At 41.8% G+C, this 19,727-nt stretch overlaps 1 protein-coding gene across 1 annotated transcript in view; it reads left to right on the top strand.

The window, feature by feature from the left end:
* cachd1 (cache domain containing 1) overlaps positions 1-19,727 on the top strand; it is a 164,451-nt gene that overhangs the window by 129,113 nt on the left and 15,611 nt on the right. Inside the window, exons 14-23 of the mRNA XM_067990396.1 lie at positions 4,746-4,888; positions 6,872-7,053; positions 9,123-9,233; positions 9,778-9,900; positions 10,327-10,426; positions 12,571-12,687; positions 15,520-15,680; positions 16,555-16,641; positions 17,323-17,439; positions 19,189-19,340. Coding sequence (XP_067846497.1) covers positions 4,746-4,888; positions 6,872-7,053; positions 9,123-9,233; positions 9,778-9,900; positions 10,327-10,426; positions 12,571-12,687; positions 15,520-15,680; positions 16,555-16,641; positions 17,323-17,439; positions 19,189-19,340 — 1,293 coding nt within the window. The remainder of the gene's footprint in view (positions 1-4,745; positions 4,889-6,871; positions 7,054-9,122; positions 9,234-9,777; positions 9,901-10,326; positions 10,427-12,570; positions 12,688-15,519; positions 15,681-16,554; positions 16,642-17,322; positions 17,440-19,188; positions 19,341-19,727) is intronic.

Raw genomic sequence — 19,727 nt, 5'->3', positions numbered from 1 at the left:
ATTTATTGAATAGGAAGCTTTAACTATCGCTGGTTATATCATGAAAAGGTAAATTTACCGAGACCTTGTGGTGCTGCCACCAGGATCTTGCATACAGCTAATGCAGAATAGAACGTTGCAGGCGTGCTGCCTCTGACTTTGAAATTAGTGGGAAGGGTTCCAGTCTCACTTGGGAGAATGGAAGAAAAATACTAGCTTAACTGGGTTGGAGTGGGATAAGAGTGCCAATTGAAGTGGAGGGGGTAGAGAGAGGAGAGTGCTCGTATTACCTGGGAGGATTGGAGAAGAAAGGATGGGGAATTGGATGGTATATAGTATCTTGTAACCTGGATCTGGAGGGCTTCAAGTATCCTTGTGAACTAGGCCAGTGGGGCAGGTTGGATATAGGAGACTGACCGTTGAGGCAACTTGTGGGTAAGAGATGGTCAGGTTGGCCTGTTGAAAATCCAAATGTAGCTTTTTTTATCTTAAAAATCTGCTTATTATGAAATTTAAAAGTGCTTAAAATGAAATAGAATGCATCATTTTTAATCTAAAAATTCAAAACATGCCCCTGGGCCCTCTAGAAATGCATCACCAATTTTGTGCCTTTGGGCTTTCATGTACGTATTCTTTTTCCTCCTCCAGTGCAGGTGAAGGAATGGTGGTATGTTGACAGCTTAAGTTTATAAAAGCCCTTGTAACTGCTTGTTTTTGCATATCAGGGCCATAGAATAGAATCACAGAATGGTAACAGCACAGAAGGAGGCCATTCAGCCCATCGAGCCCGTGTCGGCTCTTTGCAAGAGCAATCCAGTTAGTCCCATATCTCCGCTCTTTCCCTGTAGTCCTTCAGATTTATTCCCTTCAAGTATTTATCCAATTCCTTTTTGAAAGCCACGATTGAATCTGCTTCTACCACACTTTCAGGCAACCCATTCCAGATCATAACTACTCGCTGTGTAAAAAAACGTTTTTCCTCATGTTGCCTTTGGTCCTTTTGCCAATCACCTTAAAAGCCATACTTGAGTTGGCAACTTCTTGGAGGTCTGGTCAACTTTTTTTTGAAGCTGGTGGTGAACTTTTGTTAGTTTTCCGGATTGAGATACACACACATATCAAATCATAGAAAGTTACGGTACAGAAGGAGGCCATTTGGCTCATCGTGACTGTGCCAGTCGAAAGAAGCTATCCAGCTTAAACCCATTTTCCAGCACTTGGTCCGTAGCCCTGTAGGTTATGTCACTTCAAGTGCACATTTGTGTACTTTTTAAATGAGTTGAGGGTTTCTGCCTCTACCACCCTTTCTGGCAGTGAGTTCCAGAACCCCACCACCCTCTGGGTGAAAAATTTTTTCCTCAGGACCCCTCTAATCCTTCTACCAATTACTTTAGATCTATGCCCCCTGGTCACTGACCCCTCTGCTAAGGGAAATAGGTCCTCCCTATCCACTCTATCTAATCCCATCATAATTTTATATACTTCAATTAAATCTCCCCATAGCCTCCTTTGTTCCAAAGAAAACAACCCCAGCCTATCCAATCACTCCTCATAGCTAAAATTCTCCAGTCCTGGCAACATCCTCAAAATCTCCTTTGTACCTTCTGTAGTGCAATCATAACTTTCCTGTAATTTGGTGACCAGAACTGTATGCAGTATTCAAGCTGTGGCCTAACTAGTGTTTTATACAGTTTCAACGTAACCTCCCTGCTCTTATATTCTATGCCTCGGCTAATAAAGGAAAGTATCCCATATGCCTTCTTAACCACTTTATCGACCTGTCCTGCCACCTTCGGGGATCTGTGGATATGCACTCCAAGGTCCCTTTGTTCCTGTACACCTCTCAGTACCCTCCCATTTATTGTGTATTCCCTTGCCTTGTTTGCCCTCCCCAAATGGATCACCTCACACTTCTCCGGATTGAATTCCATTTGCCACTTCTCTGCTCAGCTGACCAGTCCATTGATATCTCCCTGCAGTCTACAGCTTTCCTGCTCACTATCAACCACATGGCCAATTTTTGTATCATCTGCAAACTTCTTGATCATGCCCCAACATTCAAGTCCAAATCATTAATATATGCCACAAAAAGCAAGGGATCCAGAACTGAACCCTGTGGAGCCCCACTGCAAACAGCCTTCCAGTCACAAAAACACCCATCGACCATTACCCCTTGCTTCCTGCCACTGAGCCAATTTTGGATCCAACTTGCCACTTTCCCTTGGATCCCATGGGCTTTTACTTTTTTGACCAGTCTGCCATGAATGACCTTGTCAAAAGCCTTGCTAAAATCCATGTAGACTACATCAAGCATGTTACCCTCATCTCCCCTCCTTGTTACCTCCTCAAAAAATTCATTCAAGTTAAGTAAGACACAACCTTCCCTTAACAAATCCATGCTGAATATCCTTTATTAACCCATGCCTTTCTAAATGACGAATTATGCTGCCCCTCAGAATTGATTCCAATAATTTGCCCACCACCGAGGTTAGACTGACTGACCTGTAATTACTTGGTCTATCTCTTTCCCCCTTTTTAAACAACAATACAACGTTAGCACCATGCCTGTAGACAGGGAGGATTGGAAAATGATGGTCAGAGCCTCTGCTATTTACTCTCTCGCTTCTCTCAGCAGCCTGGGATACATTTCATCCGGGCCTGGTGATTTATCTACTTTCAAAGATGTTAAACCCTTTAATACTTTCCCTCTCACTATGTTTATCCCATCCAATATTTCACACTCTTCCTCCTTAACTATAATTTCTGCATCGCCCCCTCTTTTGTGAGGACGGACACAAAGTATTCGTTAAGAACCATACCCACCTCTTCCGCCTCCACACATAGGTTACCTTTTTGGTCTCTAATAGGTCCTACTCTTTCCTTAGTAATCCTCTTGCTCTTTATGTATTTATAAAATATCTTTGGGTTTTCCTTGATTTTACTCACCAGTATTTTTTCATGCTCTCTCTTTGCTTTCCTGATTTCCTTTTTAATTTCACCCCTGCACTTTCTATACTCCTCTAGGCTTTCTGCAGTATTGAACTCTTGGTATCTGACATAAGCTTCCCTTTTTTGCAGTATCTTACTCTGTATGCTCCTTGTCAACCAGGGGGCTCTTGATTTGGCATTCTTACCCTTTTTCTTTGTGGGAATGTATTTGTTCTGAACCCTCACTATCTTCCCCTTGAATGTCTCCCACTGATCTGACACTAATTTACCTTCAAGTAACTGTTTCCAGTCCACTTTTGCTAAATCACTTCTCAGCTTAGTAAAATTGGCCTTTCCCCAATTTAGAACTTTTACTCCTGTTCTATCTCTGTCCTTTTCCATAACTATGCTAAATCTAACTGAATTATGATCACAACCACCAAAATGCTCTCCCACTGATACTCCTTCAACCTGCCCAGCTTTAGTCCCTAAAACAAAATCCAGAACTGCCTCCCCACTTGTTGGGCTTGCTACGTTTTGGCTGAAAAAAGTTCTCCTGAATGCAATTTAAGAATTCTGTGCCCTCTATACCTTTTGCACTGATTGTTTCCCAGTTAATACTATAGTCGAAATCCCCTACTATTGCCCTATTGTTATTGCACTTCTCAGAAATTTGCCTACATATTTGCTCCTCTATCTTCCTCTGACTGTTTGGGGGTCTATAGTACACTCCCAGCAGTGTGATTGCCCCTTTTTTGTTGTTTAGCTCAACCCATATGGCCTCATTTGATGATCCTTCTAACATATCATCCCTTCTTACAACCGTAATTGTTTCTTTAACCAATGTTGCCACCCCCCTTCTTTTTTATCCCCCTCTCTATCTCGTCTGAAAACCCTGTAACCAGGAATGTTGAGCTGCCATTCCTGCCCCCCTTTAAGCCATGTTTCTGTAATAGCTAAGATATCATCACTGCCACGTGTCTATCTGTGCCCTCAGCTCATCTGCCTTATTCACTAAACTCCTTGCATTGAAGTATATACCATTAAGCACTGCCAAACTCTTTTGTTGTCCATTTTCTAACCTTTGTTTCCTCTGTCTTCCAAACTCACTAGCTAATTTTTTATCTTCCATTTCCAGCTCTACTTCTCTCCCTTCTGAATCTACGCTCAGGTTCCCATCCCCCTGCCAAGCTAGTTTAAACCCTCCCCAATAGCACGCCCTGCAAGGATATTGATCCTGGCCCTGTTGTGGTGCAACCCGTCCGGCTTGTACAGAGCTCACCTCCCCCAGAACTCGTCCCAATGCCCCAGGAATCTAAAGCCCTTCTTCCTGCACCATCTCTCCAGCCACGCATTCATCTGCTCTATCCTCCTATTTCTATACTCACTAGCGCATGGCACTGGGAGTAATCCGGAGATTACTACCTTTGAGGTCCTGCTTATTAATCTCTTTCCTAACTCCTTAAAATCTGCCTGCAGGACCTCATCCCTCTTTCTATCTATGTCGCTGGTACCAATATGGACCACGACCTCTGGCTGTTCGCTGTCCCCCTTCAGAATGTTCTGCAGCCGCTCAGTGACATCTGTGACCCTGGCACCAGTATGTAAGAGTAAAAATCTGCAGTTTTTTTTCTAGAGTTCAGTTGTAATTTCTTTATTCAAGCAAACCTTTAACTTTGTGTTATCATGATCAGCATCAAGTGCCATTCAGTATTAAAAGACTTATGCCCTCATTAACCTGAGACCATAATTATGTCTCTTTTAAGCATGATTAACACAACCCTCATGTGTCTGTGATATTAATATTTAATACTGTGCTCTGATTGCCTGTTTTGCAGAATGTCCCACAGTCATGCTGTCTGCAGGCAGCTTCTCCTCTCCATTTGAGCACCTGAGTCAAGCAGAGACCAAACGCATGGTGGAACACTACACAGCTTACCTGAGTGATAACACGCGTCTCATCGCCAATCCAGGACTCAAAGTGCGTTTCGTCATAAAAATTGTGTCTCAGCTTTCTAAAAGTGTGCCATTTTGTTATTTCTCAACTTTTTTGTTGAGGGCCAAGCATTGTCTTGGGGTTTAAAGCTCAGTTCAGGGTCAAAAAGGATGCCAAGATTGCTAACAGTCTGGTTCAGCCTGAGAGTATCTAGGGAAGACGATGATGTGAACAGAACCCTATCACTTGATGCATAGGCCTCAATATTAACCCCCCCTATGACGGGCGAGAGGGTCGAAAGGTAGCCCAGAGGCACATGGAGAAGCAAGTCTGCCAAAATCCAAAGCTGATGGGGAGGCAGTGTGCCCTGAAGTGTATTTTGGTTTAATTTGTTGTATAATATGTTGAGCAGAAATGAAAAGTGAGAACATTTATAAGTGCTTAGTGTTTCTGGTTTATAATATTGCTTCATGATGGTACAAACTGGGGCTAAATCAATGACAAGACAATGGCCAGTTTCAAGTTACAGTTGTACACAGTGTGCTTTACAGGACAGCAAGGTCTTGTTAAGCAAGTGACTTGTTTTTCATACATTGCAGTTCCCATTTTGAGAATAGTTAATGTGTGTATCCTGAAGAGAAATATTTCTAATCAAATTTACTGTAAACTGGTGAAAGATAAACACGCACAGTAGCCTTAAAAGGTATGAGACTGATTCCAGAGTGGTCAGTGACCCTTGATATATTGCACCAATATATCATAAAGAAACAAATCACAAGAGTAAATACTCCAGAAAAGAGAAGGCTGAGGGGTGACCTGAGAGAGGTCTTTAAGATTATGAAAGCGTTTGATCGGGTCGACGTTGAGAAAATGTTTCCACTTGTAGGGGAGTCTAAAACTAGAGGTCTTAAATATAAGATAGTCACTAATAAATCCAATAGGGAATTCAGGAGAAACTTCTTTACCCAAGTAATGGTAAGAACGTGCAACACAATACCACAAGGAGTAGTTGAGGCAAGTAGCATTTAAGGACAAGCTAGATAAGCACATGAGGGAGAAAGGAATAGAAAGGTTTGCTAATTGCCTTAGATGAAGAGGGGTGGGAGGATGCTTGTGTGGAGTACAAACTTTGGCATAGACCAGTGGGGCCAAATGGCCTGTATCTGTGCTGTAGACTTGATGTAACTCATTGTAGCTTAATGTGATATACTTGTATTGTGCTTTTAATTCATCATGTAAAATTGCTCTAACCACTACCACCGCCAATACTTCACCCCCCAGTGTCACACAGCTGAAAATGCTCTCCCCAGACTCAACCCACAGGACACATTCTATAATTGAACTACTGGCTGAAGTGGGTACACTATGAAAATTCCCCCCCCCCCCACCCACCCAAGTCATTACATGGAACAGAAATCCTAGTTACAGTAGAGTAATTGTGAATTAAAATTTCTCAGGAATTTGCTTTCTTCCTCCAAGCTAAAAATGCACCATCTACACACTCTTCCCCCTCCCTGCATCCTCACTGTATTGAAATTGTGGCTCCTTGTAGTGTCTCAACTTTAACTAATTCTTCCTAGGATCTCAAAACTATGGAACTCCTTACCTCCCTCTGTCTTCCCTTTCTCCTGCAATCTACAAGGCTTTTAAAACCCATGCTTGATGTCACCTATTCATAGTTCCTGATTTACCTCATCATATCTCCTACTCTTTTTGATTTTGGTGATGTCCTGCACTGTGACCCTTGACCCTTCACTAGGTTTCTCAATTTAAAAAAAATGTTTCTCAAAGGGGAACCAATCAGGTATTCACTTGTGTGAAATTAGGCAAATTATCTTTCCCTAGACTGGATAAATTGGAACACTGAAATCTGCACAGAATCCTTTTTTTATATATGAGGGAACTGTCTTTACAATTTCATACAGTCTGTTTAAAAAGCGTATTAACAGGATTGATTCACAGCTTTGAAACCTCTCAGGCATATCTTTTAAGAAGCCCTGTTGTGTGTTTTTTTCTGCCTGTGTGTAGTCCTCTGTCAGAAACGAAGTCATGGCTACCAGTCACGTAACAGATGAATGGATGTCACAAATGGAAATCAGTATCCTGAACAGTTACATTGTCCGGCGTTACATAGCAACACCCAATGGGGTGCTCCGGATTTACCCTGGCTCTCTCATGGATAAAGCATTTGATCCCACCAGGAGACAGTGGTGAGTTTTACAGGATCCACAGGAAGAGTTTTCCAAACAGTCTCAAAAGCATAGCCTCTTTTTAAAAAAAAATATTTACGTCTCGCCACAGTGAGCAAGCCCTGTCCTCTCACTGAAGTGATTAATGATGTTTTATGTTCATGTAGTTAGCATTTCATTTTGTTGATGTTGCAGCTAAGATTATTTATTATTTTATTTGCTTTGAACTCCTAGGTACTAGGACCACTGATTTTCTTGATATATATTAATGACTTGGACTTGGGTGTACAGGGCACAATTTCAAAATTTGCAGATGACTTAAAACTTGGAAGTGCAATGAACAGTGAGGAGGATAGTGATAGACTTCAAGAGGGCATAGACAGGCTGGTGGAATGGGTGGACACGTGGCAGATGAAATTTAACGGGGAGAAGTGCAAAGTGGTACATTTTAGTAGGAGGAACGAGGAGAGGCAATATAAACTGAAGGATACAATTCTAAATGGGGTGCAGGAACAGAGAGACCTGGGGGTATATGTGCACAAATCACTGAAGCTGGCAGGGCAGGTTGAGAAAGCGGTTAAAAAAACATACGGGATCTTGGGCTTTATAAATAGAGGCATAGAGTACAAAAGCAAGGAGTTTATGATGAACCTTTATAAAACACTGGTTCAGCCACAACTATAGTATTGTGTCCAATTCGAGGCACTGCACTTTAGGAAGGATGTGAAGGCCTTAGAGAGGGTGCAGAGAAGATTTACTAGAATGGTTCCAGGGATGAGGGACTTCAGTTACACGGATAGACTGGAGAAGCTGGGGTTGTTCTCATTAGAGCAGAAAAAGTTGAGATGAGATTTGATAGAGGTGCTCAAAATCATGAGGGGTCTAGACAGTGTAGCTAGAGAAAAGCTGTTCCCTTTGGCAGAAGGGTCAAGAACCAGAGTACACAGAATTAAGGTAATTGCAAAAGAGGCAAAGGTGATATGAGGGAAAACTTTTTTACGCAGCGAGTGATTATGATCTGGAATGCACTGTCTGAAAGGGTGGTGGAGGCGGATTCAATCGTGACTTTCAAAAGGGAATTGGAAAAAAATTTGCTGCACTATGGGGAAAGGGCAGGGGAGTGGGATTAGCTGGATTGCTGTTGCAGAGAGCCGGCACGGGCTTGACAGGCCGAATGGCTGCCTTCTGTGCTGTAACCATTCTATGATTCTGTTGGTTGTCTGTTTTTGCTCTTGTGCATGCTGCATAAAAAATATTGGATATGCTTCTTTTATCACTGAGGACAACTTGTGTAACTCAAGGGTAGTAAATTCTCCTTCATAACTTGAGTTATAATTGCATTCAACAAATTACCTGCACAATATTTCTCTCTTCCTCTGCACACTCTTTTCCCCCCCCGCCCCCCCCCCCCCGCCTCAATTTTCCTTCCTCTCTTGAAAATGTAAATTCTTATGGACTACGATTCCCTTTTGGTACCTCACCCAAAATTGCCATTCTTCATGTGTGAATCTAGGCAGTGAGAGTTGGCAAGCTCTTCAATTGTGGGGGCATCACAACTAAGTTCTACTGCGCCCTCACTCGGAAGCCATGCACATATTTTCAACAGGGTTTACTGAATAGTGATCTGGAACAGGAGGTTCTCCCTTCTCTAGCTTGGAAACATTGAAGCCAGTTATGGTGCTCTGCTAATATATTGATAATCAAATCTGTCGTAATAAGAGCCAAGGCAAGTATGAAAAGTGTGTGGCTGGTGTACCTGAGCCATGATGTGGTGGCATATGGTACATGCCCGCAGTTGTCCTTGCGTTGTTGATTATCTCAGTCACGTTTGTTTCAGAGCTGTGCTTGCACTGAGGCCATTCAAATCCCTGCAGGGAAGGAAACGCTGAAGGATGTTTCTCTCTGGTGGCTCCCGTTCACCTCCCAGAGAGCAACATTAGTGGAAGCCTGGAAGCAGGATGGTTTGGAGACAAATAACTGGGGAAGAAAATAAAGTTTTGTCCTTGTTTTTTAAAAAAAATCTCCAAAGTTTGTAACATTGTGCTTTGTAAGTTTTTTTTTATTCTGTGAAATTGTACTGTTTTCACTAGGTATCTCCATGCTATGGCTAACCCGGCACTGATTACCTTCACTGGCCCATACCTTGATGTTGGAGGAGCTGGTTATGTGGTCACTCTCAGCCACACTATTCATTCTTCCAGGTAAACTTTAGACTTTAAATATCCATCAGGGCATTAATTCTATAGTGTGTTAAAGGAACACCATCTTTGTGAAAATGTTTAATCAACCTTTCTTTAAAATATAAAAACACACAAATTGATGAAGATTATTGCACCAAAACGGATGTGACAATACTTTGACAAAAACTACATGACTCTTCTCCCAGAGCTTTTTTAAAAAGAAGTTTCTCATGAAGATGGCATCCCTTTAATTTTTCCAAAAACTATTCTGATCAGTGGTACCTCAGTTCCTATCTCATTAGATGTTCTATTTATTATTGATGAAGCCTTTTTAAAAAAAAAAGTTGAAATGTAGCAGTACTATTGGCCATGTTGCTACGAGTATAAGATCTGCTTACCTTGCTGATTTCCAAATAATTACTGAAGAATAGTTTGCCTTGGATTTGTCTGAAAGTTAAGATAAAATGAAAAATGCCAAAAATAGCTAAGATGCACCTTTATTATTAGTATGTCTAGGTAGACATTGGTGAGAAATGTGTCAAAATATATTTTTCTTCCTCCAAAGATCTCTTTCAGCACCAGGACACGCTGTAGCGGTGATGGGCGTTGACTTTACGCTGCGATATTTCTATAAGGTTCTTTTGGATTTGTTACCCATCTGCAATCAAGATGGCGGCAATAAAATAAGGTAACTCCAACATAGCAGCCATTGTAATAGCTTACTCAACTCAATAAAGATCCAAGATCTATCAAGGAGACTATTTAAAACAGTTATTTGTAACTGATCTTTTTTGGCATTTGAAAAGAAAACATTTCAACTGTTCTATTGTGCCATGTAGGTCTCCAGGAAGGAGACACAGATTGTTGTTATTCCAGTTCTAGGAGGAGGCCATACATCAGATTGGCATATATTCCACATGCTTTATCCATATGTTTCATTGTTAATATAACCTATTTTTTTTAAATGAAGATTGTCTGGCTCTCTTTATTTCATCAGAACCTGTAAAAAGAAATTGTTTGATAGCCTACTATATTCAAATGTTGGCTGTTCAATTGTTTTAGAGTGATGGAAGCTCTCCTGGCATCTCTGCACTGATTAACTTTCTTTCAATAGGTGCTTTATCATGGAGGATAAAGGTTATCTCTTGGCACATCCAACTCTGATTGACCCCAAAGGCCATGCTCCCGTGGAGCAACAACATATCACGCACAAGGTACTGAAATAATCGCATGTGCATTTAGTTATTCAGAGGTTTCATTTTAAATGCAGTAGAACATCACTGTCAACCACCAACGGAACTGGTCAAAATTTGAGTCAACTTAGTGGGTTGCTGAGTTGGAGGGACCCATTTTTGTTCCAGTAATCCAGTGATACCAAGTGTGTTTGGGTATTTTTGAAAAACAATAGAGAAGTATTTTTCAGAAACTGAAAAGATTTCTTCCGGGGAGGAGGTAAATGGGGTCTCTTTGGTGTTGTGTTGTCTCCAAGATAATGTACCTGGAGATAGAATATTGGAATGGCTTTGATTCTCTGTGGCAGACTAGATAACCTGATACCAGAATCAGACGGGCTGTACTTGAGGGAACCGTTGATGATTGACCGCCCAGGCTGGCTAATTGATGGGTCCTAGAGAGGTACGCCATTCATTGGGGGCTTGGATTTTTCCCAGTGACCTCAAGTAACCCTGCAACCCAATTCTCTAATTGAGTGTTGTCTGATACATTAGCCACTAGCCAGATGTGGCTAATTGGGAATCCAGATATGGCTAATTGCATTTCTGATTAGTAAATTAAAATATGAGTAATAGACACAGTCATTGAGCATGTGATCTCAATACTCATATTCGCATGCCATATGCATGTGTCCTTTAACCTTTATGTGCGTTGGCAAAACGGTAAGACGAACAGCAGAGTGTGCGAGTGTTTTTTGATTGTTGTGCATGATTTTCTTCCTTGATTACTGAACAATGGTAGATGTTTGTTAAGTAAATATACACATGAAGTACATTTACCTGTATTGTGTGTAAGGAGTATGCCACTAAAATTAGTCCATATGGCTAAAACAGTGTCACCGTAGCCACAACTGTGGTTAGTCAGTAATTTCTATTGGACAACACTTCTCTAACTGCTACAGTGGTCCTAGTAGGACAAGTGGTGAGAACCTGTGTGGTTTTAACCAATTAAGCTCCAGCAGTATCCCTGTGGATAACTGGAACCAATTAACCCCAACCTTATCTTAGAGAAGTGGGGTTTGCCCCAACAGGGAGAGTATACACTTCATATCAGACAAATAGAGTATCCACATGGATACATCAGTAGTTTTGTTTCGATGCTCACCATGGTGATGTGTTTCAGTGCACATTGGACATTTGACTGACAAAAAAACAAATTAGAAGATGTTACAGCAATCGTGTAGATTGAAGCAGCATTTAAAGCTGTTTTTATTATTTAATATTACATCAATTTTCAATGTAAAAATCAAGTTAAGTCCTGGGAGGCTTAGAAGGGTTGAAATGCAAAATTTGAACTAAAAAAAACCCAATTTGTTTCCTGTTAAGCAGGGTGGTCAAGCTGGTAGAACAAATTTTGTATAAGTACCCTTGCTTTTAATTCATGACTTAGTGGGATAGGTGGGTTACAGAGATGATTGACATGCAAATTTCTACCGCACATTTTCCAGTTATTATTGGCTATGTACCTAACAACTGTTCATATAAGATCTCTACATATAATCCAGAATGTGTTTTAGATCAGGCTTTGAGATCCACTGGAAATTGTTAAAACACTGAGCTCAGTTTCACACTGGTATGTGGACTGATCAATGTAGAACCAAGCCATACAAACCAGGTCCAAGTTTCGTTCCTTAGTTTGTCTTGAGCTATTCTCCACCAGGATGTTGACAGGGACACAATTGGTCTCATCACTCTTTGGCTAGGGAGATGGAAAAAAAATGCTATGGTTCCAACTCCTGCTGGAAAGTGCAAGTATGGTCATTAAATGAGGGCATGATCAGACTTGGTTGGGATGCCTCTTGTGGTTGAATAGCCTACTGATATTCACTGTCTAGGTTCACTCATGAAGAATGGCCACTTGAGAGAGATACCAGAGAGTACCTATGGACCTGCACCTCAGCAAAAGCCTAAAGCCTCCACAAGAAGAGGAGAGAAAAATTAGAGGGGATGGCAAAAACATTGAGTAGGGTAAAGATGCACTTGGCTGCGAATGTGAGAAGTACTTCTCTACCTTCCCTGGTGCCAGAAACATGATGATGACCGTTTGTTTCATGCCAGACCTAATCATCTCATCATACAATGTTATGGCAGAGTCCAAACTAATTGTTTTTCTTTTTTTCTGTCAGGAACCTCTGGTGGCGAATGATATTCTAAACCATCCCAACTTTGTGAAAAAAAATCTTTGCAACAGTTTCAGTGACAGGACAGTGCAGCGATTTTACAAGTTTAACACCAGCATTGTAGTAAGTCTGCTTTTAAACAGCATGTATTCATGTATGCTGTAAGTAGAACCAAATGCATCAGCTGTGTTCTGTAGATTGTTTTAATCATTTGACTGCTATCCATGAATATGAATTGAGAGGTCTGGTTTTTAAAAAAAAATATGGGTAGGTGAAGTTGAAATCTATCAAATTGAGGTGGGCTTAATGACTTTCTTTTCCTGAAACTCTTCTGTTCTAATGCATCCAAAGGCTTTTTTTTATTGAAGGGATATTTTAGTTCCTCTTCTTCCACTTTCATCCCCATTTTTTTCCCCATAAAACTTCATGGAACTGTGCCCTGGATAATTGTTCTGTCCTCATTCCCAAGCCACTGCGCTTGGGTGACCAGAGAAGCATGCAAGTAAACTCTGGGGAAGTCTGCTTATATGAGGTGCATGCTTTCTCTCTGCAGTCATGCCAGTGAGATCAGAAGCTTAGTTTTGTGGGCACTGAAGCCTGATTTGTGTTGTCACTGGCTGCCCATTCTACTGGCATAAATCAGGCAGCAGGGAATGGAATGTTGGTAGGAATTCCGTTCCATGGAACTCTGCCCACATTGCATTGCGATATATTTTCTGAGGAGCAGGGCTCGCAGTGCCAGAGTACCTGCCTCAAACAAGCAGGCACTTTATTTAAATAATAATTTGGGGGTGGGGCCATCCTGCATGACACTTCCTGAAGTTCTGGCGGCGGGACACCCGGTATAAATAACACCCATGTGAAGTGGGCATCAAGAACTGTTAGGCACAAAGATACAGATAATCAAGGACATGACAGAAAGAAAGAAGAAAGAACTTGCAATTATATAGTGCCTTTCACAACCTCAGGACCTCCCAAAGCGCTTTGCAGCCAATGAAGTATTTTTTGAGGTATAATCACTGTTGTAATGTAGGAAACACAGCAGCGAATTTATGCACAGCAAGGTCCCACAAACAGCAATGTGATAATGACCAGATAATCTGTTTTAGTGATGTTGGTTGAGGCATAAGTATTGACCAGGACACCGGACAGAATGCCCCTGCTCCTCTTCAAATAGTGCCATGGGATCTTTTACGTCCATCTGAGACGGCATCCGAGGCCTCGCCTTAATGTCTCATCCATAAGACGGCATCTCCAACAGTGCAGTGCTTCCTCAGTACTGCACTGAACCCACAACCTGCTGACTCAGAGGCGAGTGTGCTACATCTGAGCCAAGGCTGACAGTAATTTTCAGGCAAGAGTATTTCATCCATTTTGTAACTTTTTATCATCTTGTTTTTTTTCCCCTGTGGAACTTAAGTTCTTATGAGCTTTGTACCGATTACCAGGGGAAAATATGTCCCCATCATCATTGGGAAATCCACTGGTGCCAGTAATGAGAATCCCTCTATCTGAGGTGTTTGGAAGAAGAGACGGACCAATGAAGGGTGCCAGACAGGGCAGACTGCATGAGAGATGATCTATGCCCAGTGGCTGGTACCCCCACAGCTGCATCTGCAGAGAGAGGTTAACATACCTCACTTTGGCAGATGGTTACTATGTGCAGAGGTCCTCTTCACAAAGGAAGCTGCAACAGCAGACTATAGACACCACTAAGTTGTGTGAATATCTGACTGACCGGATTTTTGGGTGAAGCACCCAACCTGCCTGGCAGTGACCATGGGGAATATCTCTTCAGGATCTAGGTTATCAGCAAGTCTGATGAAAAGCTGTGCCAGTTACTGCAAGGACGCCCAGAGCTACCAAGCAGCATAGGACTGGCACGTCCAGTGACAGTAATCGTCAGCTGTGCCCTGAAACTCGGCTTCACCTCCTTGCAGGCATGCTTCAGTGCTGACCTATAGTGATGGTGCATTGTGATGGCAAAGAGGGCCACCTTCCTCACAAGCACCTCATTCAGCACCACATTTGCTTCAGTCAACAAACAGGATTTGGAGGCTGGATTGCTGTGTCATTGTCCTGTAGACTTGTGCCGAAACAGTGAGTTTCCTTTCCCTTCATTTTAGCCTTTCACTTCTTAGTCCCTTTGGCAATTGAGTTGAGATGCCTTCTGAGCCTTTCCAAAAGCTTTCAGAATTTTTGACCCCACCCCCATTCTGGCCCTTTAACCCCTTTCTCTTAAATTTCACTTGCATGCAATGTTCTGCTCCCACCACCAGTGTGCTCCATGCAACCATCCACATCTGTACCTGAAGCTATGCAAGTGAGCTAAGCTCCAAAACTAGGGGCCATAAATCTAAGATAGTCACTAATAAATCTAACAAAATTCAGGAGAAACTTCTTTATCCAAGAGAGTGGTTAGAATGTGGAACTCGCTACAAGGATTAATCAAGGCGAATAGCATAGATGTCTTTAAGGGGAAGCTAGATAAGTACATGAGGGAGAAAGGAATAGAAGGATAGTAGAATAGGATTGGATGATGTAGGGTGGGAGGAGGCTCGTGTGGAGCATAAACACCACACAGGCAGTTGGGCCGAATGGCCTGTTTCTGTGTTGTAAATTCTATATAATTCTATATAATTCTATGTAAAAGCTTGAAAAATTGACTAAAATCTACCACTAGCCATTTGTTTTAAATTGCACCAGCAGAAACAGGACCCTTTGCTCATTTTGCTTTTTTCTCTCAAGCCCAGGGGCGATGAGGCCAAATATAGCACCCACAACTGTTACCCTGGCAACTTAGCAGAGACTTGAGATTGCGTTTAGGTTCTAGTGTGCACCGTGCAATAACATGCCAATTGGCACATTTATCCATTGAGCATCTCAAGAATTTAACTGAAAATGTTATGCTTGTGTTTTCTCCATGTTATTAATATATACTTTTTTTTTTGATAGGGTGATCTGACCAACCTTGTCCATGGTAGCCATTGTTCAAAGTACCGATTGACCAGGATTCCTGGAACCAATGCGTTTCTTGGAATTGTTAATGAAACGTGCGATGCGCTTGCTTTCTGTGCCTGCAGTATGGTGGACAGGCTTTGCCTGAACTGTCACAGGTCAATGATGTGCTATGATATCTACTTGTTGGATTTTACAGTGCTGTCATAGATACAAGCTTCAATATTATACAGAATTGTTCAGTTAATAAATTAATATTAGTGTTTATCAAATCCTGTGACACGATCATAAATTATGTTATCCGTTGTTTTCAACCATGACACTCTTGCTGGCAAAAATCGAAAACTCCCCCCACCCCACCATCAGGATTTTTTTCATATGGCAAATGAAATGGAAACCAATTGGATCCAGGCTCCGTCACAAATTGTGGGACCTCCCCACTGGAATTGTGCTACATTGCTACCCTCCCTGGCCCCTGGAATTTTGGGTCCAGCGGGTTTTCCTGACTGTTATGCACTGTTCCAAATTAGGTAGTTTAAATTTACAATCCCCAAAGGGGAAGTATTCTTTGCTACAGCACAAATCCCGTGCTTGAAGACTACATTATAGTACATTGATTGGACTCCATAAACTCCCATGACGGATAATTGATGTTGCAATGTTTCAGGACTCTTTAACACAATAAGGAGACAGCAGTGTCACAACACATTAGCGTATCACCATGTTAATAGGAACACTATTCAGCAAGTGAGTTATCTTCTCCGACTGAACCAGTCACTGATATTAAATACTACAAGTGATTTTGAGAGAGCTTGAGCAGGATGTGCAGAAGGCTTTTTGTGTATGTGGTTGGGGGGGAGGGGGGGGGAGGTAGTAGTGTTCTTATAATTAAAGGGAAAGCATGTTTTCAGTTGGGCACGAGAAATAAAAGTGCCTGTTCAAAAATATAAATTGTTGAGAGCCTGAGAATTTTGTTCTTTTGTAATGAGCAGATTCTCTGCAATTAATAACTAGCTGCTTGTTTTTGTTCAGAATGGAACAGAATGAGTGTGAATGCCCCTGTGAATGCCCCCTGGAGGTGAACGAATGTACTGGCAACCTGACCAACGCTGAAAGCAGGCAAGATTCATTCCAATTTTTTTTAAGTGGAATTGTCTTGGTAAAATGATTGGGTGATAGCATCATTTTCTCACTGAATTATAACTGCTTAAAAAAAGTCTCGTATTGCATTTGTTGCATCATTAGCTTTTCCCAGTCGTCAATTTGGTGGCTGAGAGTTTTCAGAACATGCTGTTCCTGGCACTAAGCTTGTTTGAAAGAATAATGAGGCGTCTTTAAATAGTAAATGTCAGAGCTCGCCCAACGACCTTATCGGTAAATTCACTGCCCTGTGTAGTACAGAGATATACAGATCAGGAAGATTCCCAGTTTCATCCTTGGCCTGTTCTGAGTTAGCTGAATGCGGTTAGTGCAGCCCTGTGTTAGGGAGGAAAAAAATTCAAAGGGGATTTCCGCTCCTGATCACCATCAGTTCACATATGTTTGGTAAGGACAAGAACTGATTCTGTTCTGTTGTCCTCCATGATGGAATAGCTTGCCAAAACTCATTGTCCAGGCTGATTTGTGAAGAATGGGTGGTTAGCCGATGTATCAGAGTGCTGCTGAGACTTGAGCAATGATACCGCAGCAAGAAACCAACACCTTCAGGAGCGATGGGGAGAAATGAGAGGGGGGAAAATAATTTGTAAAAGTAGTAAATGCTTGCAATGTGAACAGTTGATCTATTTTTTAATTAAACAGGAATCCTAGTTGTGAAGTTCATCAGGAGCCACTGACCCTTGCTGCCTTTGACCCCAGTCTACAGGAAAGCCTCCCACAGTGTATTAACACCAGATGCAGTCAAAGGACATCGAGCGGGTAATGCTTGAAATCTTACAATACATAAATCTGAGGCCTAGAGATGTGGAGAACAATCATTTTTTCATTTTGTGACATAAATTTCAAGCAAGCAGATTTGTTGTTTTACCCTTGACCCTCAGAAATACTAAAATCCAGGAGTCCTTTCAAAAAAAAGAGTTGTAAGGCATCGAGATTATTTTTTCATTAATTTCTGACTTTTAATAATTTGAATGTCGTCTTGTTTTTAACAGAATCTGAACGTATTCAAGAGAATTGGTTTGGATGAATTACTCAATTGCTCATCTGCTGTTGAAACCCTCATCCATGCCTTTGTTACCTCTAGACTTGACTATTCCTGGCTGGTCTCACATCTTCCACCCTCCATAAACTTGAGCTCATCCAAAACTCTGCTGCCTGTATCCTAACTCGCACCAAGTCCCGTTCACCCATCATCCCTGTGCTCGCTGACTTACATTGGCTCCTGGTCCGGGAACACCTCAATTTTAAAATTCTCATCCTTGTTTTCAAATCCCTCCATGGCCTCGCCCCTCCCTATCTCTGTAACCTCCTCCAGTCCTACAACCCTCCGAGATCTCTGCGCTCCTCCAATTCTTGCCTCTTGCACACCCCTGATTTTAATCGCTCCACCATTGGCGGCCATGCCTTCAGCTGCCTAGGCCCTAAGCTCTGGAATTCCCTCCCTAAACCTCTCCGCCTCTCTACCTCTCTCTCCTCCTTTACGACACTCATTAAAACCTACCTCTTTGACCATCTGTCCTAATATCACCTTATGTGGCTCGGTGTCAAATTTTGTTTGTTTATGCTCCTGTGAAGCGCCTTGGGACGTTTTGCTACGTTAAAGATGCTATATAAATGCAAGTAGTTGTTGTTGTTATGAAAGAACAAAATTAGCACCAGTAGCAATTCATGGTATATTAACCTATGGTGTTCCTACCAAAGTAAGCACAACCGCTGGTGGCAACACTGTAAAGTAACTGCTGCCCATCTATGCGGAGTTAACTAACCTCAGAAAGGATAACATGAGTTAAAAACAGAAAATGCTGGAAATATTCATCAAGTCAGGTAGCATCTGTGGAGAAAGAAACAGAGTTAACATTGCAGGTCGATGACCTTTCGTCAGAACTGGAAGAAGTTGAAGATTTAACAGTTTATAAGCAAGTACAGAGCCAGGGGAAGGTGGGAGGGAAGGGGGGTTGGGAGGAAAGAACAAAAGGGAAGGTCTCTGATAGGATGGAGGGCAGGAGTGATTAAATGACGAAAAGGATAATCGTGCAAGGCAAGGAGGGTAGAATGGGACAAGTTAAGAAACAAAAGATGCTGCCTGACTTGCTGAGTATTTCCAGCATTTTCTGTTTTTATTTCACATTTCCAGCATCTGCAGTATTTTGCTTTTGATTTAGCAATTGAGTTAACTCAGTGCCCTGGGCTATGAAATGGGAAAAATCAGCAAGGGTTCCTTTTTTTTGATTGCTAGTCAGTGAACCTTCCTGGAAAGTATGTTGATGATGGGTGCGGACAGAATTGGGCTCAACAATGATATTCCACCATCAAACTGCTTGGAAACACTCAACTGTCTAAGTTCACACTTGAAGAGTGGTCACTTGAGTGAGGTACCGGGGGCAATTGGTGCCTTCTGAGCCATTACCTAGCAAGAGCCAGTAGCTTGGAGAGAAAAGTGTGAGAAAATAAATATGTCTGTAGTTGGTTGACGATGGCTAATGACTGACTCTTTCCTTTGTATTTCAGTGATTGTTTTGGCGTTTTAGATTGTGAATGGTGTATGGTGGATAGCGATGGAAAAACACATCTGGATGAGCCATACTGTGCTTCCCAGAAAGAATGCTTTGGAGGAATTGTGGGAGCCAGGAGTCCTTATATAGATGACATGCCTGCCTTGGGTAAGGACGATATGATGGGTGGGAAGGTGGGGGTGGGGATGAGATGGAACATAATTACATGGTGAATCTTTTACTATCTTAGAAGCATCCAATTAAATCTGTAGGAAGGTTGTCCAATTAGTTATAGCCCCACAAGAATACATTCTGGAAGGCAAATAATATTGAATGCTAACATTTTAAAAGGGCAAACAATAAATTGTTGATTTTTGGAGCTTTTTGTGTTAGTCTAATTCCTGACAAATACGAACTGTCAGTTAAAAGTATCTAACTTTATATTTACAAGTGGAGCAGCTGTCCCGTTGCCACTTTCTCATTATGGGACCTTTCCCCAAGCCCCATTCCTATACATTGAAATCCAGGTATCACAGACAAGTTTACTCTGTTGAA

This window comes from Heptranchias perlo, chromosome 9 (genome assembly GCF_035084215.1).
Source record: "Heptranchias perlo isolate sHepPer1 chromosome 9, sHepPer1.hap1, whole genome shotgun sequence".
NCBI lineage: Eukaryota > Metazoa > Chordata > Chondrichthyes > Hexanchiformes > Hexanchidae > Heptranchias > Heptranchias perlo.
The sequence above is the reverse complement of the archived record's forward strand: the minus strand, read 5'-3'. Positions and strand labels throughout refer to the sequence as shown.